The sequence below is a fragment of the Orycteropus afer genome, unplaced genomic scaffold (genome assembly GCF_000298275.1).
Source record: "Orycteropus afer afer isolate SDZICR_OR568_19922 unplaced genomic scaffold, OryAfe1.0 scaffold00035, whole genome shotgun sequence".
Classification (NCBI taxonomy): Eukaryota; Metazoa; Chordata; class Mammalia; order Tubulidentata; family Orycteropodidae; genus Orycteropus; species Orycteropus afer.
Genome location: NW_006921622.1, coordinates 6,701,366 through 6,728,258, shown reverse-complemented (window position 1 = coordinate 6,728,258; position 26,893 = coordinate 6,701,366). Strand labels below are relative to the sequence as shown.

The following is a 26,893-nucleotide window of genomic DNA, read 5'->3' as shown; positions in this document are numbered from 1 at the left end:
AGAAACCTCTTCCAACTGAAATTATTCCCTTAGAAGAAACTTTAATATAAAAATTAGGGAACTGAACTTTATAAAGTGATTTCAACTTGTAATAGGAAAATGTCACATATTTTTAAATACACATTACCCATAAATGTCTAACATATGGCTGTTCTCAACTTAAGTATAAAAATTATGAGATAAAATGGAGAAGTTTCCATTTAACTCTCAGCAGCCTATTTTACTTCTGGTTAAAAAAAAATTGACTCATTCCTCTATGTTTTTTAAAATGATTGACTTATTGAATAAGTTAATGGGTCAAAAAATGATTTGATGAATTTATTCAAGATAAAATAGACCTTCAAGGACCTTTATTCAATAATTAAATCAGCAATTTTAAGATTGAAAATCTATTTACCATGTGTTGGGTGCTATGTCTGAAGTATAATTACATTATTTTTGTTTTAGTTTTTCATTTTTATTTTTAAGTCTCAATAAGCCAAACTATCATATAAAAAACAATGAATAAGCATTGACTATGAAGTAGCTATTGCCTGCTTAATGGCTTTTTGTTTTCCCCCCTCTTCTGGGTACAGATTATCAGATCAACTAACGCACAGATGATTGCCATCCATTAAAGAGTTAAGGCTTCTCCTTTACTGTGTTTTATTGTCTGGAAAGTTTATCTATATCCACAGTACAAATAAGATGATAATAGGAATTATAGAGCAAAAGGAAGAAAGATACCAAATTAAACACAACAAAATATTTAAAAAATAAGACCCAGGTAAAAGAATTTAATATGTAAAGTAAGAATGGGTCAAAAAACTACTTATGAAAAGCTATTAGTCATAAATTTTGAGTCATCTGAGGAATGTCACCTGATGGCTGAGATTTGAATTTTTCTGTCACTAAATGAAATTACTTTCTGTCAAATGAGCTTATGCAATAAATTCTTTTAATAAGTACTTTTTGAGTGTCTTACATACCCAAACACTATCAAAAGTACCAAGAAAATAAAAAGGAAGTAACACAAACATGGTCCATGTCCTTATAAAGCTTATAAACTGAAATTGTTGTCAATCAAATAATATTACAAATAACAAAGTAATTAACAACTTTGATGTCTGCCCAAAACTCTTTGAGTTGCAAGTAACGTATGTTGTTGTTGTTATGTGCCGTCGAGTCAGACCCAACTCATAGCAACTCCTCTTTGGGTTTCCGAGGCAGTATCACTACGGAAGTAGATTGCCCCATCTTCCTTCCGAGGAGTGGCTGGTGGTTTTGAACCGCCAGCCTTCTGGTTAGAAGTCAAGTGCCTTAGGCACTATGCTACCAGAACAAGTAACGTATATCAACTCAAATTTGGAATTTTCTAGTTTATACTATTGTGAAGTTGAGGATTGCCTATGTTGTTGTTGTTGTTGTTATGTGCCGTCGAGTCGGCCCCGACTCATAGCAACCCCTCCTTGGGTTTCCGAGGCAGTATCACTACAGAAGTAGGATTGCCCAACCTTCCTTCCGAGGAGTGGCTGGTGGGTTTGAACCACCAGCCTTCTGGTTAGCAGTCAAGTTCTTTTAGCCACTATGCTACCAGAGCTCCCAAGGATTGCCTATAGATAGCTTTAAATTTGTGTTGTCTCAGTGTAGGCAAAGAGAGGAGAGAGGGGAGAGGGAGGAGAGAAAGGGAAGAGAGGATGAAAGGGAGAAAAGAAGGAAGGGAGGGACTGAGATGTGAGGGTGGAGGGAACATTCTCTTAGAACGTGTACATAATATCTAGGGTAGGTCTAGTTGGCCAGAGGTCTAAGATAAAGGGGTATTATGCATAGTCACCTTTGGGACACATACTAAACCATCTGGGGCAGTATGATACTATGATAAAAGAGGCTTAGGAGAACAGCACAGAATCAGAGAATGGATATATCTCAATGGGGGGGGGGGGTACTGTTACCAGAAGAATAGGGTCAGGCATTGAGCAGATAATACCAGATGTTCACTTCATGCAATTAGTATGAAATAACCAGAAGTTTATGGATTGTTATAAGAAAGGCAATAGATATAAAAAAAGTACTAGAAAATGTGTTCTGAGGATAACTAATACAAATAATTAAGTACATGAAGGATGCCAACCAAAACTGAAATAAACTTCAGGAAGTAGATCACATGCAAGACCTTGAAAAAGAGTTAGGTCATCACTGAATGTAGTATTGAGATCTTTTAGATAATTTCTGGATTTGAAAAGCTTTTAAGGATCTAATTCTGATAGCATTTCTCAATATGCCTCCTTAACTTTGGGATACCTAGAAAGGCTGTTATGTAAATTTTGTGGCTCTATCTCTAATTACTATTCCATTCACTATTCACTCATATAGCCTTATCAACTATGAAATTCCCTCTGAAGAACCAAATTAACCAATTTTATCAGACATTCAAGAAGCCAGTAATAGGTTCTAAATCACTGCAGAGCAATAAAATCTTATCCTTTTATGGTCTTTGAAATTTACTCAAATTTACAAAGGTCAGAATTTTTAAAACTACTTTTGATAAGAATGACTAAGTATCTCTTTCTCTGTTCTTCCAAGCTTAGCAAATGACTTGATCATCCATAATCCAACACTTGTAAATGAATTCTCAATCTTTCATAAATTTATATCTTATGTTAGCATTTGTTGAACTCTCTTATACTGAAGTGTTCAACCTCTGGCTTGTCAATACATTTTATTCATTGATATTTAAACCCAAGGTATCATGTAATAGAAATTATGATTTAGAAATTTTTCCCAAAGAAATCTAGACATAAAGTATAACCAAAACTCTGCCTGAGTGATAAATGCAAACAAATATAGTACTATCACACAAGTGGAATACCAGTACAAAACTCCTTCATGCAACAAATTCTCAGAGAGAGTTACCTATGCTTGGAGCTAGTGATACAATAGTGATCGGTCAGATATAGTCTCTAGTCTCTGTGTCTAATAGTCAACTGGAGGAACAGACAATTATACCATTTGATGATAAGTGATATGATAAGGAAGCATAGAGTTTACTTTGGTAAGATCCCTGCCTCAGATTTAGTCCTGGATAAAATTAATACTTTTTTCTTAATTTTTCAATATATCAAAAAGCTATTCTAATCATACACCACCCTTCTCTCAGTTTTTCATACTGTGATACTGTGTGTGTTGCTATGATGCTAGAAGCTATGACACAAGTATTTCAAATACCAGCTGGATCACTCATGGTTTCAGTGGAGCTTCCAGACTAAGACAAACTAAGAGTAACACCCTGTCAATCTACTTCCAAAAGCTGGCCTATAAAAGTCCAGCGGCTTCTGGCAGACTGATGCCCAATATAGTGCTGGAACATGAGTCCCCTAGGTTGTAAGACACTCAAAATATACAGTGGCCATAACAATGGACTCAAGAAAAACAATGATCTTGAAGATAGCACAGGATCAGGCAACATTTTGTTCTGTGGTACACAGGGTTACCATGAGTCAGAGCCAAACTGATGACAACCAACAACAATTCTATTCAAAGACAAGCGGGACAAATAACCAGCTAAAAAGAGGAGAAACAGGTGCTTCAAGAAGTGGAAATGGCTTGTGCAAAGTTTCAGAGGACAGAGACTGTGGGAAACCTGGGGAATAGGAGGAGGAAATGGTAGATTTGAAGTTGAAGAGGTAAGCCAAGGACTAAATGATCTAGGGCCTTGACCTTTAGTGTAAGAACAAGGTGACGGGACCAAAGTGTTTTCAACAGAGGACTGAAATAGCCAGATTTGCACTTTAGAAAGATCTCCCCAGCTGTAAAATGATGAATGAATTCCAGTAGGATCATTTTGGAGGCAAAGCGGGAAGTCACTGAAGTAAACTAGGCTAAGGACAGCGGCATGCCAGAGCAAGGATAATGGAACTGGGGGTGGAGAACAGCAGTCTAAAGTCAAACACCAGTGCTTACTCAAAGAAATCAGCTCCTTGTTGGCTGTGCTTATTTTATAATCCTCTCTGCTAAAAACAGTTTGTCAAAACTGAGATTGCACAAATCTGGCTTCCTGTATGGAACTGTTTTGCAATGTCCAGACAATGAGACTGTCATCTGCAGAATGACACTGTATCATGCTTGTTTTTAAAAATATCTGAAATGAACAACAGATGTTAAAAGGATAATGAAGGCTAAATCACAAAGAAACAAAACCGGCTGCTCGCCTTGTCCATTTAGTCCTGATTTTAAAATACACAGATCAGTATATATGAGTGTGGAGCAATAGGCAGTCCATAAACTGTGTTGATATGGAGATGAAGTTAGGAATTTCAAATGAAGCAAAGTATAAACCTCTAAATTATATATGTCTGTAGTCCAAATAAGTCATAAATCTATTATCTTTAGAATGGTAACAATTTGTAAAATATATTCTCTTTCAATATAAATCTCCCATAGAATTAACATTAATTTGCTAAATAGGAAATATTATGGAGCATCCTAAATCCAAGAGATTTTACCTTTCTCACCAGAGCAGTTTCTTAAGAGGTAGCAAACAAAGCCTTGGTTGGAGCTGCTGTGCAAGTTGAGAGACAGGCTTCTAAAAGGGGCACTTAACCAAAATATCATTACTTCCGTGTGCTCTCTGCCTAGCACTCACCCCTCATTTATGGTACTCCCTAAGAATTTACAAATTAACAGTTCTACCTCGAGCAATTAAATTTAGTTACTCTATGATTTCCCATGTGTTTCCTAAGAAACAAGAAGATACAAGGCTAGCTGGATGATACATGCAGAAAAACAACACTACCCCTCATCCTGGAACAGAGTTTGAACTTAAAAAAGGTCATTACCAAATAGCCAATATGAATATTTTGTTATAAAGTGCTGTAGTACCTGCTCTGGATATTAGATATTGTAGAAAAGAAATTACATTGTCAAGTTGTTTAGAGATTGAATACTTCATGAAATGATTCTGCAATTTAATGTGCCTGCCATCAAAAGCCCAATGAGGTTTTTAGTGAAACATGAAAAGTCCATTCTAAATTATATACAGAAGTCCAAAGAACCTAGGAGAATAACCAAGGTACTTTTAAAGATCAACTACAAGAGGACATGTTTGCCTCACCAGACATAAAGACTTATAATAAAGCTATAGTAATGAAAACAGTACAAGAATAATTATAGGAATTTTTTTTCCTATATCTTAAAGTACTTTATCTTGGAAGACCTAGTAGGGTTTATTCCAGGAATTATCTTTTATAGCACAACATTCACAAACCAAATAATTCATGAATTCTCCCTCTAACTATAAACTGGCATAACTTCTACATGTGAACATGCAGAGATATGTGCAAGGATGCTCAGAGGACCAATGTTCACAACAGCATTGATTATCCACTGGAGGGAGAGTGGGGGAGCTAGGACCACAGAATTGCAAAAGAAAACAGAAGAGGAAACAATGTGAATTATTATCAAAACTGCCTTACAACATACCCACATTAATAAACTTTTCCACGATAATCCGACACAGAAAGTATATTTACCCTACTCCATGCCAAACAAAGAACTTTCACAAGATAAACTGTGAATAAAAGAAATAAAACATTTTAAAAATCTCTCATGTAAAAATTTAAAGTCCAATTTATGAATCAAAAGAGATACAAATACACAGTATGAAATGTCTATAATATCCAATAAGGTTAAAAAGCATATGAAAATAAAACATTGCGTAATATTTTGTAATCTATCAAGAGTGCTTTTAAACTAAAATCTGAAATAGCTTCTTTTTTTTTTCTTTACCTTACAGTTCAAGTTGATTTTCACAAGGCATCCAGAGTTTTCAAACCTGTTTTGAAATACTCTTTAAACTTTTGTTGTCTGACCCCAAAAACTATAGTGCCTAAGGCACTTAACTGCTAACCAGAAGGCTGGTGGTTCAAACCCACCAACTACTCCTCAGAAGAAAGATGGGGCAATCTACTTCCGTAGTGATACTGCCTCGGAAACCCAAGGAGGGGTCACTATGAGTCGGGTCCGACTCGATGGTACGTAACAACAACAACAACAACACTCTGAATAAAAGGAGTTCTGGTGACGTAGTGCCTAAAGGCATTTGACTGCGAACTAAAAGATTAGCGGTTCAAACCCACCAACCACTCCATGGAAGGAAGACTGGGCAATCTACTTCTGCAAAGATTCACCATACTTGGAAATCCATTAGGGTCGCTATGAGTTGGAATCCACTCAATGGCAGTGGGTTTATTTATTTTTCTGGTTTTGTACTCTAAATAAGCAAGAGCCAAAGAACAAGAATGCAAATACACAGCAATAAGCCTCTTAGTTCAACTTCCATTTCTTATAATTAGCAAATTATAAATAATTGAAAATATATTTCTAAAAATTAATCTGAAGCATCCATTTGCTGGCAAGTTGATTCTGACCTTACAGGACAGAGAAGAACTTCACCATAGTGTTTCCGAGGCTGTGATCTTAATGGAAGCACATTGCCACATCTTTCTCCCACAGAGCAGCTAGGGGTACCAACCATGGACCTTTCAGTTAGCAGCTAAGTGCTTAACTACTGTGCCACCAGGTCTCCTCAAATTAGTAGCTAGTATCATAAAGTTAATAACAAGATTGTCTATTAAAATTGCTCCATTACAAATATATATGCATATATATATATATATATATATATATACACATACACACACATGTATATATATTCAAAGTTATGTATTCCTAGGACCTATATAGGGAGTTTTAGTGGCATAGAGGGGTCGCTATGAGTCAGGTCCAACTTGACGGCACATAACAACAACAACAGTGGCATAGTGCCTAAGGCATTTGACTGCTAACCAGAAGGCTGGCAGTTCAAACCTACCAGCCTCTCCTCAAAAGGAAGATTGGACAATCTACTTCTGTAGAGATACCGCCTCAGAAACCCAAGGAGGGGTTGCTGTGAGTTGGAACCAACTGGAGAGCACTGATTTTTTTTTTTTTTTTCTTTTTTTAGGAGCTATATAAGTAGTAAATAGAACAAAAAATAGTAATATCAGGGAATACATCATGTTAGAAGATATAATTTCTGAGAAAGATAATTCTTGAGAACATCATATACATGCATTATACTTTAATCTTAAATATAAAGTAGGAGCTCTGGTAGCATAGTGCCTAAGGCACTTGACTGCTAACCAGAAGGCCAGTGGTTCAAACCTACCAGGCACTCCTCAGAAGGAAGGTTGGACAATCTACCTCCATAGTGATACCACCTCGGAAACCCAAGAAGTGGTCACTATGAGTCGGGGCTGACTTGATGGCACATAACAACAACAACAAATATAGAGTATATCAAAAACCAAACTCATTGCTGTCAAGTTGATTCTGACTCATAGTGACCCCTTGGGTTTCCAAGGCAGTATCTTTACTGAAGTAGATTGCCCAGTCTTCTTTCCTAGGAGTGGCTGATGGGTTTGAACTACCAACTTTCTGATTAGTAGTCAAATGCTTTAGGCACTATGCCACCAGACATAAAGTATAAACCACAAAACCAAACTCACTGCCATCGAGTGGTATCCAATTCATAGCAACCCCTCCTTGGGTTTCCGAGGCAGTATCACTACAGAAGTAAGACTGTCCCATCTTCCTTCCAAGAAGTAGCTGGTGGGTTTGAACCACCAGCTTTCTGGTTAATGGTCAAATCCTTAGGCACTATACTACCAGACACAAAGTATAGATGAGTAAAATAATTGAGTTGATACTTTTTTAAGCCAAAAATTTCACACAGGATTCCTTGAAATAGAAAGGAACACAAACACTGAAAATATCAGTCAGTATATCAAAGCTCATTTCACATACACTTTCTGAGAATATTTGCAATGTAGAGTCCATCGACGTAATTTATATAAGCCTTTCTTAAGGAAATGGACAGCAAAAGGAAAAGAGGAGAAGAAAGCTAAATGGTAAAGTCCTACTCAATAACAGACTTGCTCTGCCCATCCTGCAATAAGGTCAATGGGCCTTTTGAACAAACAAATGAACAACAATATACTTGTTAAACAACTAGGAAGTGGTTGACTACTAAACAAAAGGTTGGGAGTTCAAACCCACAGAGATATTTTAGATGAAAGCCCTGATAATCTGTTTCCAAAAGGTCATAGCCTTTTTGATCCACTGTCTTTGTGACCCACTTTTGACAAAATAAAAATCACTCTCTACTTAACACCTGAAACCTCAACAGTGAGGACAGGCTATTTTGATTAGGAGCACTCCTAGGGTTTGTATCTGTTTGGATGGCCTCTGGAGTAAGGAACTAAAAGTCCGGATTTCAAGTAAGGCGTACAGTGCCTGACCCCATGTTCAGACCTGCAGTCTTTAACTCCCCATTGCCATGGAGTCCATTCCGACTCACTGGATCCTAGCAGACAAAGTAGAACTCCCTGATAGGTTTCAAAGGCTGTAATCTTTAAGGAACCAGACTACTTCCTCTTTCCCCAATGGACTGGCTTATAGGTTCAAACCACAGACCTCTCTGGTTAACAGCCAACTGCTTTAACCACTGAGCCACCAGGACTCCTAGCAATCTTCAGCAGACTAAACTAATTTCAAACAGACCCTTGACAAGCCCTCTAATTCTATTTAAACACACAAATCTGTACCATCACTCCATATCTCACCATTTTTTAAAATTAAAGAGAAGAAAACAAACACATACCAAACAGCAAATCCAAAACAGGATCTACATCTGGTCACAATATAATAAAGAGTATTGTAATCCTTATCTTTTCTCAGATATTATTCTGTTTATTTGTCCAGGCATATATGACATCATTGACAATGGGTGAAAAGATCATAAGAGCATCACTAGTTAGCGTGTCATTCTGTACTAGCTTTCTTCAATTAAACAGAGTCGTGTGTGTGTGTGTGTGTGTGTGTAGGAGGAGTAATAAGGAAAGAAACACTGCAAACTTCCATAAAGAAGAAAGACCTCTCAGAATAAAGAAAGAACAGAGTTAACTAAAGTTTTCGGACAATGTGCGGAATAAAAACCAAAGGACTGGGGTTAGACGGTTAAGAGAAAATTGAAAAGCAACTTATTAACTCATTCTTTTATATATTACGGTGATTACTCATTATTTACTTATTTTCCATCTCTAAAACAAATACAAGATAAGATTTTCAGTAAGAAAAGCTCACTTAATGATAAATAAGAGAAAGAAGGATAATATGAAGACAGCTGGTACACAAAGTATAGGGCAGAAGGTTTATGTACTTGGAAGTGGGCCACAAATTGTAGCCTGAACTTTGTAGAAACCGAATTTTAAAAGGTAATGAGTCTGGTCACCATTCATAAAAACAAAAAGGCAAAAATAAACCAACGAAGAAAACAAAGAACAACTGTATCTATTATTGAGACATGAGTTGTTGTTATGTGTCCTGGAGTTGGACCCGACTCATAGCGACCCTTCCTTGGGTTTCCGAGGCAGTATCACTACAGAAGTAGATTGCCCAACCTTCCTTCCCAGGAGTGGCTGGTGGGTTTGAACCGCCAACCTTCTGGTTAGCAGTCAAGTGCCTTAGGCACTATGCCACCAGAGCTCCTTCTCTCTATATATTTCTCTATTACTCTCTCTGCCTCCCTCTCTCCTTCCCTCCCCTGCTTGCTTACAGGCTTGTTCTCTTGTGCTCTCAAGCTCCTTCACACTCTCCCTTTCTCATGGCTACTCAAGGCATAAGGAAGGATGCAATATATTCCATAATATGCTCAACTATTTCCCTATATAAGCTACACAGGAAGACTGATAACAAGCTTTATGAGATTGTGTTTTAGAGCCTCCCTCAATGTAGGTTAATGGCTTCTCAGAGAACCAGGATCATTTAATATTACTCACATCTCATTGAAAATAGACCACCACCACCACCACCAAATGTATACACACACACTTTCACACATACACCACACACTGTACACTGAAATATTAGATTAAGAATGAGTGAACATTCATTCAGAAACCAGAATTACTGTGGAATGGTGAAATGTGCTTTTTGAAAGTTATATCTATTAATAGGTTTAAGGTAAACACCATCACCAAAAAGCATTAAAACAGTCTGGCAGACTTGTATATCCTACACTGTGGTTTTAAACTTGTTTTCTAGGAAGCCAGTCTCTATATTCACTTCCACCTTATTGATAGAATAAGTCATAAATAGAGTCAGAAATATAAATAAATCTCTCAAGGTGGCATGAAAGTGAAAAGTCCACCTTGAATTATAATTCTATTGTGTGCCTATGAAGTAGATGCTGCAGGGGATTCAGAAATGAATGGCATATACCACAACCTCCAGAATTTGTAGTCTAGTAGAATATAGAAGGAGCTTTGGTGGCACTTTGGTTAAAGCATTGGGCTGCTAACCAAAAAGGTTGGTGGTTTAAACCCACCAGCTACTCCATGGAAGAAAGATGAGGCAGTCTGTTTCCATAACGATTTACAGCCTTGGAAACCCAATGGGGGTCATTATGAGTCAGAATCAGCTTGATGGCAGTGAATTTGGTTTTTTATTTATTTATTTTTGGGGGAGAATATGCAGAAATTAAAAAAGAAAGACAAATACTTAAGCACAATTTTTAAAAAAGGCATAGAGAGATCTATGACATCATATCCTTTGGTGAAGAGTGTCACTTGAGCTAAGCCTGTAAGAATAATGGAAATGGACAGATGGAGATGGAATTAGGGAAGGAAGAACAAGAGGGATTGTAAATACATGCTATGAACTCTGGAAACATCAAGGTCCTCATTTGGTTGTAGTGTAAGAAACATGAAGTTGTGATAGAGATAAGAAAGTAGGTACAGGTAAGGATCTTGAAGACCATAGTGAAAAGACTGTACTTAATTTGGTAGGGAAAGAGCTGACAGGAGCCCTGGTGGCCAATGGTCAGTGCTTGGCTGCTAACCAAAAGAATAGCAGTTTGAACCCACCTGGTGATCTTCTGTAAAGAATGCAGCCTAGGAAACCCTATGGGGCAATTCTGCTCTGTCATATAGAGCTGGTATGAGTCAGAAGCGACTCGGTGGCACACAACAGGGAAATGGCAGAAAACTTTATCTCATGATCACAATTATTGATAAATTCATACATCTTTAAAAACATTGTTTCTGCCACAGAAGATTTATCTTAGAAAATAAACCGTGACAAAACTAACTGAATAGAATACACATTTTCTAAATATCTACATAAGAGTATCTGATTCCTGCAGAGAAAAAAAGAAAACTGCACTGAAGAAATTATGAAATTATCTTCCACTACCAAGTGGTTCTTAAGCAGAGTCTTTTTCTAAATATTAAAGATTAAGAGTCTATTTCTAAGATTCAACTAACAAAAGTGTAAATTGTATTGATTATAACAATTCTACACCTCTGTGCAGACATTAATGAACTAAAAATCTTATCTCGGATTTAAATTTTCTGGATCACACTATGTCTCAATCCACACTTACTGAACCTCGGGCTTCAACTGGTATCTATTCACTAAAGAAGACTCTTTCATCTTGTATTTTTAAAAATGTTATATGCAGTCAAAAGTCATACATTGACTAATAAGAATAATTAACTGGAAATTCCCCCAAAATTTGATCCATGTATATTTTATAGGGAATAGTCACATGAATCAGCCTTCTTTTACAATCCTTTGCTCTAGGTACATACACAAAGAGCTAGAAACTTGATATTATTGACAGTATGTATCCAGAGAAACACTCTCATAAAAAAAGGTTACAAGTTAGATATTTCAAACTAAGAGTTTTAACTCCAATGAAAATAGAACATAACAGAAAAATTATCAAGCCAGAGAAGAAATAACTAAAAAAAGTATAAATTATCAGCTAAAGACATAAACTCTATATACACAGACTACTGTCATACTAAAACCAAACTCATTGCCATGGAGTTAATTCCAACTCATAGCGACCCCAGAACTGCGGATGGGGTTTCCAAGGCTTCTCCGAACAGACTGTTACTATTTCTTCCACAGAGTAGCTGGTGTGTTCAAGGTTCAAACAGCTGGCCCTCTGGTTAGCAGCTGAGCACTTAACAACAGAACCACTAAGGCACCTTTTGATAATAACATTGTTGTTGTTGTTATATGCCCTCGAGTTGGACCCAAGTCATAGCGACCCCTCTTTGGGTTTCCGAGGCAGTATCACTACAGAAGTAGATTGCCCCATCTTCCTTCCAAGGAGTGGCTGGTGGGTTTGAACCACCAGCCTTCTGGTTAGCAGTCAAGTGCCTTAGGCACTACGCTACCAGAGTTGAGTTTAAAAAGTGAAAATTGAGTTTTAAATTATTTTTGCTCTCTATATAATCACAGTGGATTTCTTCTTGACTTAAGCCACGTTTAACCAGGCCAAAATTTAACTACATATTTTAGGCCTTTTTTATCATTTAAATTTTAGAATTCTTCAAGACATTAATTCATCTTTATCCTTAGAAATCTTACTGAGTTGTTTTACAATCATCTAAGGTTACAAGGGTTATAAGAGTTACAGATCAACCCAGAGATGATTTGTGATTTATAAAATTAGAATTATCTAGACTAATTTTTCTCTAAACATTGGCATTGAGACATGCTATTTAGTCTGAGCAAATATTTTTCAGATAGGCACAGAATCCATTCAATCCCCAAAATAGCTTCATTATGTGAGAATGAGTTTTTAAACACAAAGGGGATATTTTAAAGCTATATTTTTAGGACTTCTACAATAATTTTATTGATATCCAATTATGATGCAAAACAAGGTATTTGTTTTTTCCCATTGGATTTATTGCATCATAATAATGTGTTCAGAGCTCTGGTAGCACAGTGGATAAGGCACTTGGTTTCTCACCAGAAGGTCAGAAGTTCAAACCCACCAGTTGCTCCACGGGAGGAAGATGAGGCACTCTGCTTCTATAAAGATTTACAGCCTTGGAAACCCAATATTGGCTGCTGTGACTCGGAAATTACTCACTGGCAGTGGGTTTTTATTCACTTATAAGAGATAATGCTAAATGCTATATAAATGTTGAATGAGTGAATATTTAGTTTCTTTCAAAAAACTAACAATATAATGAACTCTAATTACTGTAAATTGTCACTCATTTATAAAAATCAAGTTGAAATATCAAAAAATATTCCACGTAAGAAAAACAAAATATTGTGGATCACTAATCTGAGAGATTTAGGGAAGAATGGGAAAAAGAAATTAGCAGTTTCTCTGCCCTCTGGTGGCAATGAAATTAACTGCAGCATTTTCTGATGATAAAATGTTCCAGTTATGAAATCAGATTTTTCTTTACCAAAATGTCTGTAATAAATTTTCAATGCTATTCAATAGGTTAGCCATTTAATTTCCAGATGTCTTTTTTTCAATAAAACTATATGTAGACTTAGGTCCAGGGAAGATGGTGCTTTGGTTTGTAACAAAGCCTCCAAAAATTTGCCAAGACTTTAAAACTTTCTCTTTGATTCAATGGTATACATAGTTTTCTCTAGCAGTTTTCCACTAGAAATACTGGATTTATTTAAAATACCAGTACATTTGTGCTGAATAATTTAGGTATCTGTATTTGTAATTATCTGGCCAATATTAGAATGGAAAGAATACCATCCTCAATCTGGGAATTTAGAATAGCAGATTTATTTTATAGACACACACACACGTATACATGTATACATTATATATGTTTACTCATTTCTCAGTAATAAAAAAAGAAAAATAATAAATATTTGCTGACCTTTTTTTTTTTTTTTTAATAAACTGTAAATGCATTTTTTCTTGCTAGAGCCAAAGAAGTTTTCAAATAAACAAATCAGGATGAATTTTGGCACACACACCTCTTTAACCTCCTTTGTGATGAACTAAATTGCTTCCCTTAGCATTTATTTATCCCATGAATATGACTACGTAAGTTACTATTGCACCTTTTTAATAAATGTGTTGTATTCCAAATTGGTAAAATTATTTTTTTAGCCAATGAAATGTATCAGATGAATGAATCATGTATATATACTCTATTGGCATAAATAATACCTAATCAAGAACAGTTATGAGTGACAAAGACAAACCAACAAGGAATGTGCATCTTATTCACAGCTTTAACAGCGTTGCCCTCTCTTCCCCCTCTCCACAAACGCACCTCAGAATCATGAATATGGGAGTGCAGAGCCAGCATCTGTGCTTTCTCTGTTAATAATTTAAACCAGGGACAGACACAGTGTGTTGGCTGTGTTCTATGTCTCAGCTTGGTAAAATTTCATTCAAAGACTTCCTTCACGATTTTCCTGATCTGGAATTCTCAGGTGCCTTCCCTAGCCTTCCAGCAGCGACAGTCAGGTTTGACGATTGGGGAACCATGCACAATTTCATTTACCATTATCCCAACCAGAAAATTATCATTTCCTTTCTCCAACTGTTTTTTTGGTGGTTGTTATTTTGTTTTGGGATTTTAGTTGTTTTCCTCTCACTTCACCACCTCTTGAAGTCTACTTGAGTTCACAAATTTCTGTCAAGATCTCTCTCTGCTTGTTTCTTCTAGTGAGACGCAGAAATGAGCAAGTGCCGGGTTCTCAAAGGGAAGAGTCCGGAGGCAGCTGGACCTCCGCGCTCTGCAGCGCCTCGCCAGGCTGATTGTAGGCGGCGGTCCGCCCAGCGCTACCCTTCTAACTCTGCGCTTGCCCTGGGGGCGCGGCTCCCCACAGCAGGCGCACCTAGCAGAAGCAACAGCCAGAGCTGGAAGCGCTGCCACTGGATGAGGGGTGGGGGTCACAAAGACCAAGACTCAGCGCAAGGGCAATCTCAGGGCACTTGGAGGAATCCCCAGCTCGTTTAGGCCTGCCTGAGAAACTGGCAGGCGGAGGACAAAAGAGCGAGGGGTTGGTCTCCCGAGACGCGTCCACCCCCATCTCTCCCTCCTCCTACCCTACTCTACGCTCAGCTGCACCTACCCAGCCCCACTTTTAGGGCTCGCTCACTCCCAGACTGCAAGGGAGCTAAGGTGAGGGTGGTCTGAGGGAGGAAGGAGCGACTGCAAGCAATTTTCTGTTAAGGGGCCCCTGCTATCCCCGGCTGCCACTACTGCACCCGCCCACCGCCCCCACCATGCACGCATCCGCCTAGTTTATCCCAGCAGCTAGGAATGGAGGAGGAGCCGGCACAGGGATGGCAGCTCCAAAGCGAGGTACCAAGGAGATTTGCTTTTACACCTCTGTGCCACTTGTGTGTGTGTGGGGGGGGGCGTTGTATCACCCCCTAACGTTCAGGTGAGGCAAGTCCAAAAAATTCCCATTCCCCACCATACTTCTCTGGTCAAACCAGTTCTCCCCAACTGGGGAGCCCAAGTTTACCCAAAAGCAACTGCAATAACTTCCCCAAGGGCAGATGAGGTGGGAGTGGGAAGCGAAAGAGGACGCCACAGAGGTCTTCAGCCGCGCACGAAATTAACAAGCAAAAGTGCATCTTACCATTGATTTGGTCTCGGGTCTCCCCTTTGGCGAACTGAAACCGGTCCGTTAAAAAGTGGCAAAGTAACACAACTCCTGCAGCGGCCAGGTCGGCCCTAGGTAACCTCGCCATGCTTCCACCGAGACCTCCCTTCCCTAACGCGGCAGTCTTTTCCGGGCGCCCGGTGCTCTCAGGCTCCTGGTGGGAAAGGAGAGACGGGGCTGATAGCTGCCAACCAGTCTCGGCGGGACTGGGAGGCCTTTGTAATTTCACTGGGATCTCACACCCAGAGGCAGGGAAGAGGAAGAAGGGAGTAGGATGGGGAGCGCAGTCCTCTTTGGACCTCCGGGTTTCTCTTCTCAACTTGCCAGTCTTGCAGCCTTCACCTCAGGCACAGAACAACTGAGTGAAGAAAAGCCCACTTGCAGCCCCAGCTCCCAAATTCTCGGTTCTACACAGGCAGCGCCACCCCCAGTGGCCGCAGAAGGTGACTTCCAAGCCCCTACGACGCGCTCCACTGGGTTCAAAACAGATACAATTCCACAGCAAGCGCCGATGCCGCCTCCAAATCTTGGGGACTGACGGCTCTGAAGGAACTTTCCCCCAGTCTTGGGATGGCCCCGCCGGAGGTTTGGGTTTGCGGGAAGGGGGTTACAGTGAGCTGGTGAAACCCCTCCGACAAGTTTTTCTTCTTTTCTTCGCCCGACGCTGGGCGCGCGTTCTTTTCCCAATCAGAGAAATTGGCAGCCCCAAAGAGCTGAGCCCTCGGAAGGCTCGGACTGCAGCAGTCTGAGGTCCGAAGCCAGGAAAAATGTGTTTTTTAAAAAAGAATAAAGGGAAAGAAGAAGGGAAAAAGTCACGCTGAAACCTATCGGTAGAGGATCCTCCTAGCTCAGGAGGAGGTCGTCCCAAACCCCCGCCGAACCTCAGGAGTTTGGTGGTGGAGGAGGGCCTGCCGCCGCCGCCGGCGCGCCCCCCCGCGCTCCCGACTCCACACTTTAGGGAGTGAAGGCAGCTCGCTATTTGCCAGATCTGCTGTTGCACACTCCTCCCTCCTCTTTCTGCCCTCCCCCTTGCTCCACCAAGCTTCTCCCACCTTCTTCCCCGAAACCAGCAGCCAGAGCCGACCTGTCCAATGGCTGCACTTTTCTCGGAGCTGGCGGAGGAATCGCCGAAAGATTAAGCCCGGGAAGAAAGGCAAGCGGGAGTGAGAGGGCAACTCCAGCCTGAAGCCAGCAGTCCTGAGCGCTAGGAGTGGAGGCGAAGAAGCAGGGCAAGAAGGGGAGAGCGGGGGCGCCATCCCTGTACTCCGGCTTGGGGCCCTCGCGGCCACGGCAGCAGTGCCTGCACCCACCTAGCCCAGGGGTTGTCTTCACGCTCGACTACTGGGGATGGCTGGGTGCCTGCCCGCGCGGGGTCTTCCTGGGACCTAGCGGGTTAATTACAGTTCGCCATTCCCAGGAGGATTTGTGTGGCAGTAATTGGAGTGTGAAGAAAGCAAACCAGAGATAGTCTGCTTACAAACCCTGCGAAGCCCCATGCGGACCCCAGATCCGCGAGGCGGGTGGTGTATGGTAGCTCCCTGCAGCGTGGTCCCGCTGCCGCCACCGCGGCTGCTGCCGCTGCGGCGGCTTAGCAGTGTATGAAGGAAAAAAAGAGAGTTTAAAGGAACAGGAGCCCCATTGAATTCCTACGGGGAGTTTAGTGAGTGCTTGCTCCCTAATTTGTTTTTGTTTTTCTAAGCTTGCAGGGCGGCTTCAGAGTTAACCCTTTGCAACCATTCGTTAATTTGCATCTTATTTGCATACAGTTAACCCAATTTTAAAGGGATAAACACAAAGAAAAGAAGTAAAGCACTTTGGTTAAAAGTACAGATTCTAGTGCCAAACTACCTGGACTAGAATTCCATCTCCTTCACTTAATAGCTATATGACTTGGAGCAATTTACTTAATCACCTAGTGCTTCAATTTGTTGTTGTTGTTGTTATGTGCCGAGTCGCCCCGACTCATAGCGACCCCTCCTTGGGTTTTTGAGGCAGTATCACTACGGAAGTAGGATTGCCCAACCTTCCTTCCGAGGAGTGGCTGGTGGGTTTGAACCGCCAGCCTTCTGGTTAGCAGGCAAGTGACTTAGCCACTATGCTACCAGAGCTCCTAGTGCTTCAATACCATCCATTAAATGGGAATAATTATAGTGATAGGAAGCTCTGGTAGGATAGTGCCTAAGGCAGTTGACTGCTAACCAGGAGGCTGGTGGTTCAAATCCACCAGCCACTCCTTGGAAGGAAGGCTGGGCAATCTACTTCTTGTTGTTGTTGTTGTTGTTATGTGCCGTCGAGTCAGCCCTGACTCATAGCGACCCCTCCTTGGGTTTCCGAGGCAGTATCACTACGGAAGTAGGATTGCCCAACCTTCCTTCCGAGGAGTGGCTGGCAATCTACTTATGTAGTGATAATTCCTCAGAAACCCAAGGAGGGATCACTGTGAGTCAGGTCCCATTCGATGGCACATAACAACAACAACAATTATAGTGATGCACTTAAAAGATTTTGCAGTGGATTAGATGAGTTAATACTATCTACATAAAGAATTCAGAACAGTACCTAACACTAAGAAAAAAAGGCTTTGCAAGTATAACTTGAGAGTGAGTGAGCAAGCCATAAACCAAAAGGCAAATTTGTCTCAGTGTAATAGGTTCAGAAGATCATGTTGGCTTTTGGTCCATTCCATTCCATGTACCAAAGAGTTAAATGGATTCCCTCAACAACCACTTCAATTTGTCACAAAAAAAAAAAAAAGAAGCCTATTGGAAATGGATCCAAATAATCAAACTGCTCTGTAGATGTGGTGACAAAAGAATGGCTCTCTCATGGTTACTCAGCTAGTGAGGAAAGGCAAATAGGTACTATGACATGTTCTCCCTGGTTCAGTACTCAATTTGCTGTTTATTTCATTAAAAAAAAAATACACAAACATGTGCATACACATTCTATTATGAAAACCTTACTTTCTTTTTAGCCTTTCAACTGGCTGATCTCTTCCTCCTCAAGTAAAACCTGTATTTTTTATTTCTGTTCAAGCAGAAGTGTTTAAGCATTGCTTCCGATTTACTGCTCATCTGATTTTGAGTATAGAAATACTTAACTGTTTAACATTAAGTTTAAAAACTAAGTCATATAAACAAAACTTGACTGTAGTTTAATTAATGATGGTGTTTTGTCTACCTCCCTAGTGAGGTGACTACTTCATGAGTCCCTGTGGAAAGTTTTCGAATACATTTTCTGGTAACTCTAGTTCTCATTGTAAACAAAATAATAGAGAACCCAGCAGAAGCAGGCAGTAAAGAAAATACCTCTTCTCTTATGTGCCATGGTGTCAATTTTCTGCTCATAATGACACCATGTGGTGGAGTAGAACTGCCCCATAGTGTTTCCTGCTCTGTCCAATAGGTTCTCTGTGAGTCAGAATCAACTTGATTCCACACAACATCAACAACAATTTTTATAGAAGCAGATCACCAGGTCTTTCTTCCACGGAGCTACTAGGTGGATTCCAACCACCAACATTTCAGTTACCACCCAAGCTCTTAATCATTGTGCCACTAGATCTCCTTCCACTTCCTTCTTTCAGCTTGAGGTATTTCCCTCCCTGCTTCCAGCTGAAAAGTAGATTGTTTCTTCCTCTGAGAAGAAACAGGCCCCTGCCTTTCCCTAGTATCATTTTATTTCCTTTTCTTTATTATTTTATGTGCAATTTAACAATGTTTTTTCTTGTTATTTTTTGACAACAATGCTCTGTCCTCCTGGTTGAAGTTATATACCTTTTAGAAGTAGAAATTTGATGGCCAAAATTGACAAGGAGCTGAATGGTAACTCATAGTAAGTCTGGAGAGCTTTTATGTGTTTTTCCAATCATGGTGCTGCTAGTTAATTGTATTGTTTTATTCTGACCTTAATTTTATTCTGAAGTGATACCCATATAGAAAATACTTAAGTATGGGAGAAGATGAAGGTAAACAAAAATCAATCACGCATGATAGTTCAGTGCCCAGGACAACGTAAGAAAAGGCATCTCCCCTGTAAAATAAACTTAGGCTTTAATAGTTTGCCTTAAATGTCAACTAATAATTAGCTATTTAAAAAATTATTTTGTCTTTACATTATAGCAAGCAATAATTAAATAAAAATATATGTAGGACAATATGTTCAGAGTGAAATGGAAAGAGTTGATTATGTTTAATTAGCCAGAAATTAAATGGCTAATTAAACATAATGTAATTTGTGGTTTAAATTATTTACGTTTTCCATATACATTTGCAGGAGCTCTGGTAGCATATGCCTAAGGCATTTGACTGCTAACCAGAAGGCTGGAGGTTCAAACCCACCAGCCACTCCTCGGAAGGAAGATGGGGCAATCTACTCCGTAGTGATACTGCCTCAGAAACCCAAGGAGGGGTCGCTATGAGTCGGGTCCGACTCGAGGGCACATAACAACAACAATAAATATACATTTGCCATCCTATTTCAGTTTCTTAGTATCAAATTAAGATGTCTTTGTGCAAAGAATGCACCTATCTTACATGAGAGAGGAGTTGTAATGAGTGATGGTTAGTTTCCATTTACTATAAACCAACCAGTTGCCCTAAAGTCTGCTCCAACTCATGGTGACCCTGTGTATTTCATGGTAGAATTTCCCTACATAGTTTTCATTGGATGGTTTTTCAGAAGTAGACCTCCAGGCCTTCATTCCAATGTGCCTCTGGACAGACTGGGACAATAAATGGGTGAGTTAGCCGCCAAGCACCTGTAAACCATTTGCACCACCTTGTTGTTGTTAGGTACTGTCAAGTTGGCTCCAAGTCATAGCAAACCTTTTTACAACAGAATGAAACACTGCCAGTCCTACTCCAGTCTCACAATCCTTTCTATTCTTGAGCCCATTGCTGCAACCACTGTGTCAATCCATCTTGTTGAGGGTCTTCCCTGTTTTTCCTGACCTTCTACTTTACCAAGCATGGTATCCTTCTCCAGGAAGGGTCCCTTCTGACAACATGACCAAAGTAGGTGAATTCTGGTCATTCATGATTTCAAGAAGCATTCTGGCTGCACTTCTTCCAGGAGAGATTTATTTGTTCTTCTGACAGTTCATGGCATTTTCAGTATTCTTTACCAACATCACAACTCAAAAGCTTCAATTCTTCTTTAGTCTGCCTTGTTCATTGTCCAGCTTTCCCATGCATATGAGGTGATTGAAAATACTGTGGATTGAGTTAGGCACACCTTAGTCCCCACAGTGACATCTTTGCTCTTTAACACTTTAAAGAGGTCTTTTGCAGCAGATTTGGCAGTGCAATATGATGTCTGATTTCTTGACTGCTGCTCCCATGGGTGTTGATTGTGGATCCCAGTAAAATGAAATCTTTGACAACTTAAATCTTTTCTCCATTAATCATGATGTTGCTTATTGGTCCAGTTGTGAGGACTTTTGGTTTCCTTATGTTGATGTATAATCCATACAGTAGACTTAGTCTTTGATCTTCATCAGTAAGTGCTTCAAGTCCTCTTCACTTTCCACAAGCAAGGTTGTGTCATCTGTATATCTCAGGTTGCTAATGAGTCTTGCTCCAATCCTGATGCCACGTTGTTCTTCATATGTAGGGCAATTCTGCCTAGGGATTCTTGTTGCTATTAAGTCGATTCCAGCTCATAGCAACCGTATAGTATAAAGTGGATCTGCCCCATAGGGTTTCCAAGGCTGTAATCTTTACAGGAGAATACTACTAACACATCTTACTCCCATGAAGCAGCTGGTGAGTTCAAACCACAGACCTTTTGATTGGCAGCCTTAACTACTGTGCCACCAGGGCTCCTTCCCATTTGCTTTAGAGATAAGGAAAGAGTAGCTGATTCTTTTGATTCAATGACTAATTGTAGCTAATTGCTCAAGGAACAAATAAGTCAGGAATGGCAAATAAGTGGCACTTATGTTCTCTGATCATGGCAAACATCTGTGGTTCTTGAGATGCTTTCTCCTTTAAGATCACATATCAAAATCATTCTCAACAGCATAGAATGTTAACAGATATTAACCCTGAGCTAGTGCCTATACTAGAGTTGAAACCTATTTGCAACCCTTTTCTACACCAACCTTCAGAAATATTTTTACACATTCCAAGTGCAATGCCATTTGTATAAGTTTGTAAACGCTGTGTTTCCAAAGACCTGTTCTAAATTGAAACCTAGCTAACAGCATGCTGAAGAAAACATGCTTAACTGGGTAAAACTTAGCTATAGTATGGACTGTAGGATTTAGCATTTCTTGTCATTTATTTTATTATTATTATTTCCAGAAATCGTTTTTGTCTATTTTAACAGGATTTGTTAAAAATTCTTCAACTGCTGTCAGATATACAGAAATTGTTATTAGTGGATTGCTTCTATTCAGTCTAATATTATGACCTTTTCCTCTGGGTCTGGTGGCCTTTCCTCTCCCTTCTCACTTGATAGGGCTATTTTTTTTTTTTTTAACTTATAATTCAAAATTGCAAGACTCATTTGTTCATTTTGGTTGACTTTTGCACTCAGAATCAACCAGAACATTATTATACTAAAAGATGGGTATTTCAGCTTGCTCCTTTATAGCTTTCAGTAGAAAATTTTATCAGTAGAGTGTTTTGAATCAAATAACATTTTTTTAAAAAATTCACCTAACAGCTAACATTAGTCTTTTTGCAGGAACATTTAAAATTCAAGACTACTTAATGCCTCCTATTGCATATAGGTACTACATTTAGATCAAATTAACAATATAATTATATTTGGAACATTCATAATGCAACAGTATATTCCATTGTAATGACATGTTTATGCTGTCTTCTTTCTGTATCTTAATAAGCTAAAGATATATTGACCAGCCAAAAAATACCCAAACTCATTGCCCTCGAGTTGAATCTGATTCATAGCATCCCCTCCTTGGGTTTCCAAGGCAGTATCACGACAGAAATAGATTGCCCAACCTTCTTTCTGAGGAGTGGCTGGTGGGTTTGAACCACCAGCCTTCTGGTTAGCAGTTAAGTGCCTTAGGCACTACACCACCAGAGTTCCTTGATATATTGACTAGTAAATAGCAAAGTGCAAAATATACTAAGTACAAAATATGCAACTCAAAGTAGCAGAAAAAAGTTAATAAACTGGAATTGTACACTCTTAGAAAGGGTAGGGTCTTTATCTTATGTATCTTTTTAAGTAGAGACCCACTGTAGTCAATACACAGACTTTTATTCTTAAATTGTACTCAGAGTTAAATTTGTTAAATAGCTGCATTTTGCAAAAAAGCAAAATGGGCAAGTGCTGAGCAAGCACTTACTGAATTCATAAGTGAAATGAACATGTTAAGGAATGGGCTATGCAATGCATAATAATGTCTCTCAAGTGTCAATTCCAGGAGAAGTTGTGCTTCTGCAGAGCCCCTGGTACAGGCTTCTCCTCCTGAATCACCTGCCCTTTGTGTGTGTGTGTGTGTGTGTGCATGTATGTATGTGTGTGTGTGTGCATGTATGTATGTGTGTGTGTGTTGGCGTGTTGGCTCAAGCAATCAGAATCAAATAGGCACCACTGTTACTAATGTACAGACATGATGGCTTATACTTATTTCCTTTCCTCACCTTTCATTCATCATGTTGTCCTTCTCTGAAATTTCCTCTCTCTCTTCCTCCCTTTTGTATACTGTATTTTTTATTGAAATGTAGTTTGCACAATTTAAATTCTCTTTTATGGTATATAATTGAACAGATTTTAGTATATTCGCAAGGTTGTAAAACCATCACTATTAACTAACTCTGGAATATTTCCAACACCCCCTGCAAAAAGGACATGGAGGTAGCATGCTCTGATCTTCTCCACCCTCACAAGAATCACCATCAGCAGCCCAAGACTGATTCCTATGAGGCCAGACATGCTGCCTCTCTCCAACCTTTTTACCAATTCTGACACCAGCATCCTTCCCACAGCACTGGTTACTTCTCTGCTAGTTTCAGTAATGCATTGCAAAGGCCACACAGAACTCACAGACAATACTCAAAATTATGGGGTGTTTTAGGCAAGTAACAGGCTACAGAATGCTTTGGATACAGTTCTTTGATCAGGATGGCCTCCCCTCAGCCATGCCCTCAAGCACGTCTCTCTTTGGCCCTTGGCCTCTCTCCTAGCAAGTGGTACAAAGGTCTTTTAGATCTGCTGATAGGTACGTATAGGTACACCCCATCCCACCAGCAAGGCTCCTGCCCAAAGAAAGTCAGCTTTCTCGCTCATGGGCCAGCAAGCCCACTGCTCTGCCTCATGCCAGTCTTTCGGTTCTGCTGTAGCCATCTCTTTGCTTGTCATCTCTGCCAAATCTCTGCACAGGGATTTTGGGTCCAAGGACAAACTCCACTCTTGGCTTCTCTCCTTTGATAGCAGTGATATTCCCCTTTCTCCCTCTAGGAGAGCTCATTTCAAGCCTAGCAGAATGACAAAACTAATCAGTCCCCACATTAGAGTTCCATATACCTTATTTCCATGGTTCTACCCCCACAAGGGTGCCATGTATTAATATTACTAACAAGCTATCGAATCCCTGTATATGGGCCACAAGCACCTTATATTTTCAAAGTCCCACCCAGTCATCTGGTGGGTGCCTAAAGACTACAAGAGCCATACCAAGTAATTCAGTACGCTATACTCCCTAATGAATTCTCCATTAGCAGTAACCCCTATTCATTTCACTCAGGCCCTGGCAACCACTAATCTACTTTATGTCTCTATGGATTTGCCTATTCTACACATTTTATATAAATGGAATCATACGATATATATGGTCTTTTGTGTCTGGCTTCTTTCACTTAGCATAATGTTTTCAAAGTCCATCCACATTGTAGTATATATCAGCACTTCATTTCTTTTTGTAAATGAGTAATATTCCACCATTCAGACATATCACATTTTGTTTATCCATTTAGTTGATGAACAGCTGATTTGTTTCTAATTTTGGGTTATTAATAATAATGCTATGAATATTCATATATAAGCTTTATCAATGCATATATGTGTGTGCATGTGTGTGTGTGTGGTTTCAATTCTCTTCAATTCTAGAAATAGAATTAGAATTCCTGGGTAATATGTTAACCTGCATTTAACTTTTTGAGGAGCAGCCAAGTTGTTTTTTACCAACAATGTATAAGGTACCAATTTATCTACATCTTCACCAATGATTGTTATTTTCCTTTAAAAAAGAAAAAAAGCCATCATCGTGTGTGTGAAGTGGCATCTATCTCATTGTTGCTTTGATTTGTCTTTTCCTGATGAAAAATTATGTTGATTATCTTTTCATGTACTTATTAGCCAAATGTGGACATCCTTGTCTTGTTCCTAATCATAGAGCAAATGTTTTCTTTTTAATCATTTACTATTATGCTAGCTGTGTTTTTCATAAATGTCCTTTATCAGGTTGAGCAAGTTCCCTAATTGTAATTTGTTGAATGTTTTTATCTTGGATGACTGTAGAATTTCCTAGCAAACTATTTTAATTCCTTTTTTTTTTTTTTTAATGCATTTTTGAGTTATTTTCCTACTGGCTGTCCTGGGGATTATAATTAATCTTATTTGGATTAATGTTGTTGTTGTTAGATGCCTTCGAGTCAGTTCCAACTCATAGCAACTCTCTGTGCAAGAGAACAAAACCCTGCCCAGCCCACTGCTCTATCTCGTGCTAGTCTTTCAGTTCTGATGTTGCCAGCCTCACAATCTTTGCTATACCTGAGCCCATCATTGCACCCACTGTGTCAATCCATCTGGTTGAGGGCCTTCCCTTTTTCCCTGACCTTCCACTTTACCAAGCATGATATTCTTCTCCAGGGAATGAATGGTCCCTTCTGACAACTGACCAAAGTAGGTGAGATGAAGTCAGTTCATTCTGGCTTCCAAGGAGCATTCCAGCTGCACTCCTTGCAGGACAGATTTGTTCATTCTTTTGTCAGTCCATGGTACTTTCAGTATTTTTCTCCAACACCACAACTCAAAAGCATCAACTCTTCTTCGGTCTTCCTTGTTCATTGTCCAGCTCTCATGTGCATATGAGGCGATTGAAAATACCATGGCTTGGGTTAGGCACACGTTAGTCTTCAAGAAGATATCTTTGCTCTTCAGCACTTGAAAGAGGCCTTTTGCAGCAGATTTGCCCAAATGCAATACATCGCCTGATGTCTTCACTGCTGCTTCCATTGGTGTTGATCGTAGAACCAAGTAATATGGAATCTTTAACAACTTCAATTTTTTTCCGTTTATTGTGATAATACTTATCAATTCAGTTGTGAGGATTTTCATTTTCTTTATGTTGAGACATAATCCATACTGCAGACTGAAGTCTTTAATCTTCATCAGTAAGTGCTTCAAGTCATTCTCATATTCAGCAAGCAAAGTTGTGTCGTCTGCACATCCATAGGTTGTTAATGAGTCTTCCTCCAATCCTGATGCCACTTTCTTCTTCATATAGTCTAGCTTCTCAGATTATTTGTTCAGCATACTGATTGAAAAAGTATGTTGAAAGGATACAACCCTGACATACTCCCTTCCTGATTTTAAACCTTGAAGTGTCCCCTTATTCCATTCGAATGACAGCTCCTTGTCAATGTTCAGTTTCCTGATGAGCATAATCAAGTATTCTGGAATTCCCATTCTTCTCAATGTTATCCATTATTTGTTATGACCCACATAATAGAATGCTTTTGCATAGTTAATGAAACACATGTAAACACCTTTCTGGTATTCTTTGCTTTTAGCCAAGATCAATCTGGCATCAGCAATGATATCCCTCATTCCACGTCCCCTTCTGAATCCAGCTTGCATTTCTGGAATCTGTCTGTCAGTATACTGCTGCAACTGTTTTTGAATGATCTTCAATGAGATTTTACTTATATATGATATTAATGATATGGTTCAATAATTTCCACATTCTGTGGGATCACCTTTCTTTGGAATGGGTGCAAATATGGATCTCTTCCAGTCAGTTGGTCAGGTAGCTATCTTCCAAATTTCTTGGCATAGACAAGTGAATGCCTCCAGCTTGGCATCCATTTGTTAAAATATCTTAATGGGTGTTCCATCAATTCCTCAGCTTTATTCTTTGCTAATTCCTTCAGTGCAGCTTTAACTTCTTCCTTCAATACCATTGGTTCTTGATCATATGCTAACTCCTGAAATGGAAGAACATCAACCAATTCATTTTGATACAGTGACTATGTATTCCTTCCATCATCTTTTGATGTTTCCTGCATTATTCAATATATATATGCCCACAGAATCTTTCAATATTGCAACTCGAGGCTTGAATTTTTTCTTCAGTTCTTTCAGCTTGAGAAATGCTGAGCATGTTCTTCCCTTTTGGTTTTCAGACTCCAGGTCTTTGCACATTTCATTATAA

The 26,893-nt window shown here is 39.4% G+C and overlaps 1 protein-coding gene across 1 annotated transcript in view; it reads right to left on the bottom strand.

The window, feature by feature from the left end:
* PLXDC2 (plexin domain containing 2) overlaps positions 1-15,571 on the bottom strand; it is a 711,109-nt gene extending 695,538 nt beyond the window's left edge. Inside the window, exon 1 of the mRNA XM_007936353.2 lies at positions 15,460-15,571. Within this exon, the coding sequence (XP_007934544.1) occupies positions 15,460-15,571 (112 nt within the window). The remainder of the gene's footprint in view (positions 1-15,459) is intronic.
* Positions 15,572-26,893: the final 11,322 nt, after the last annotated feature.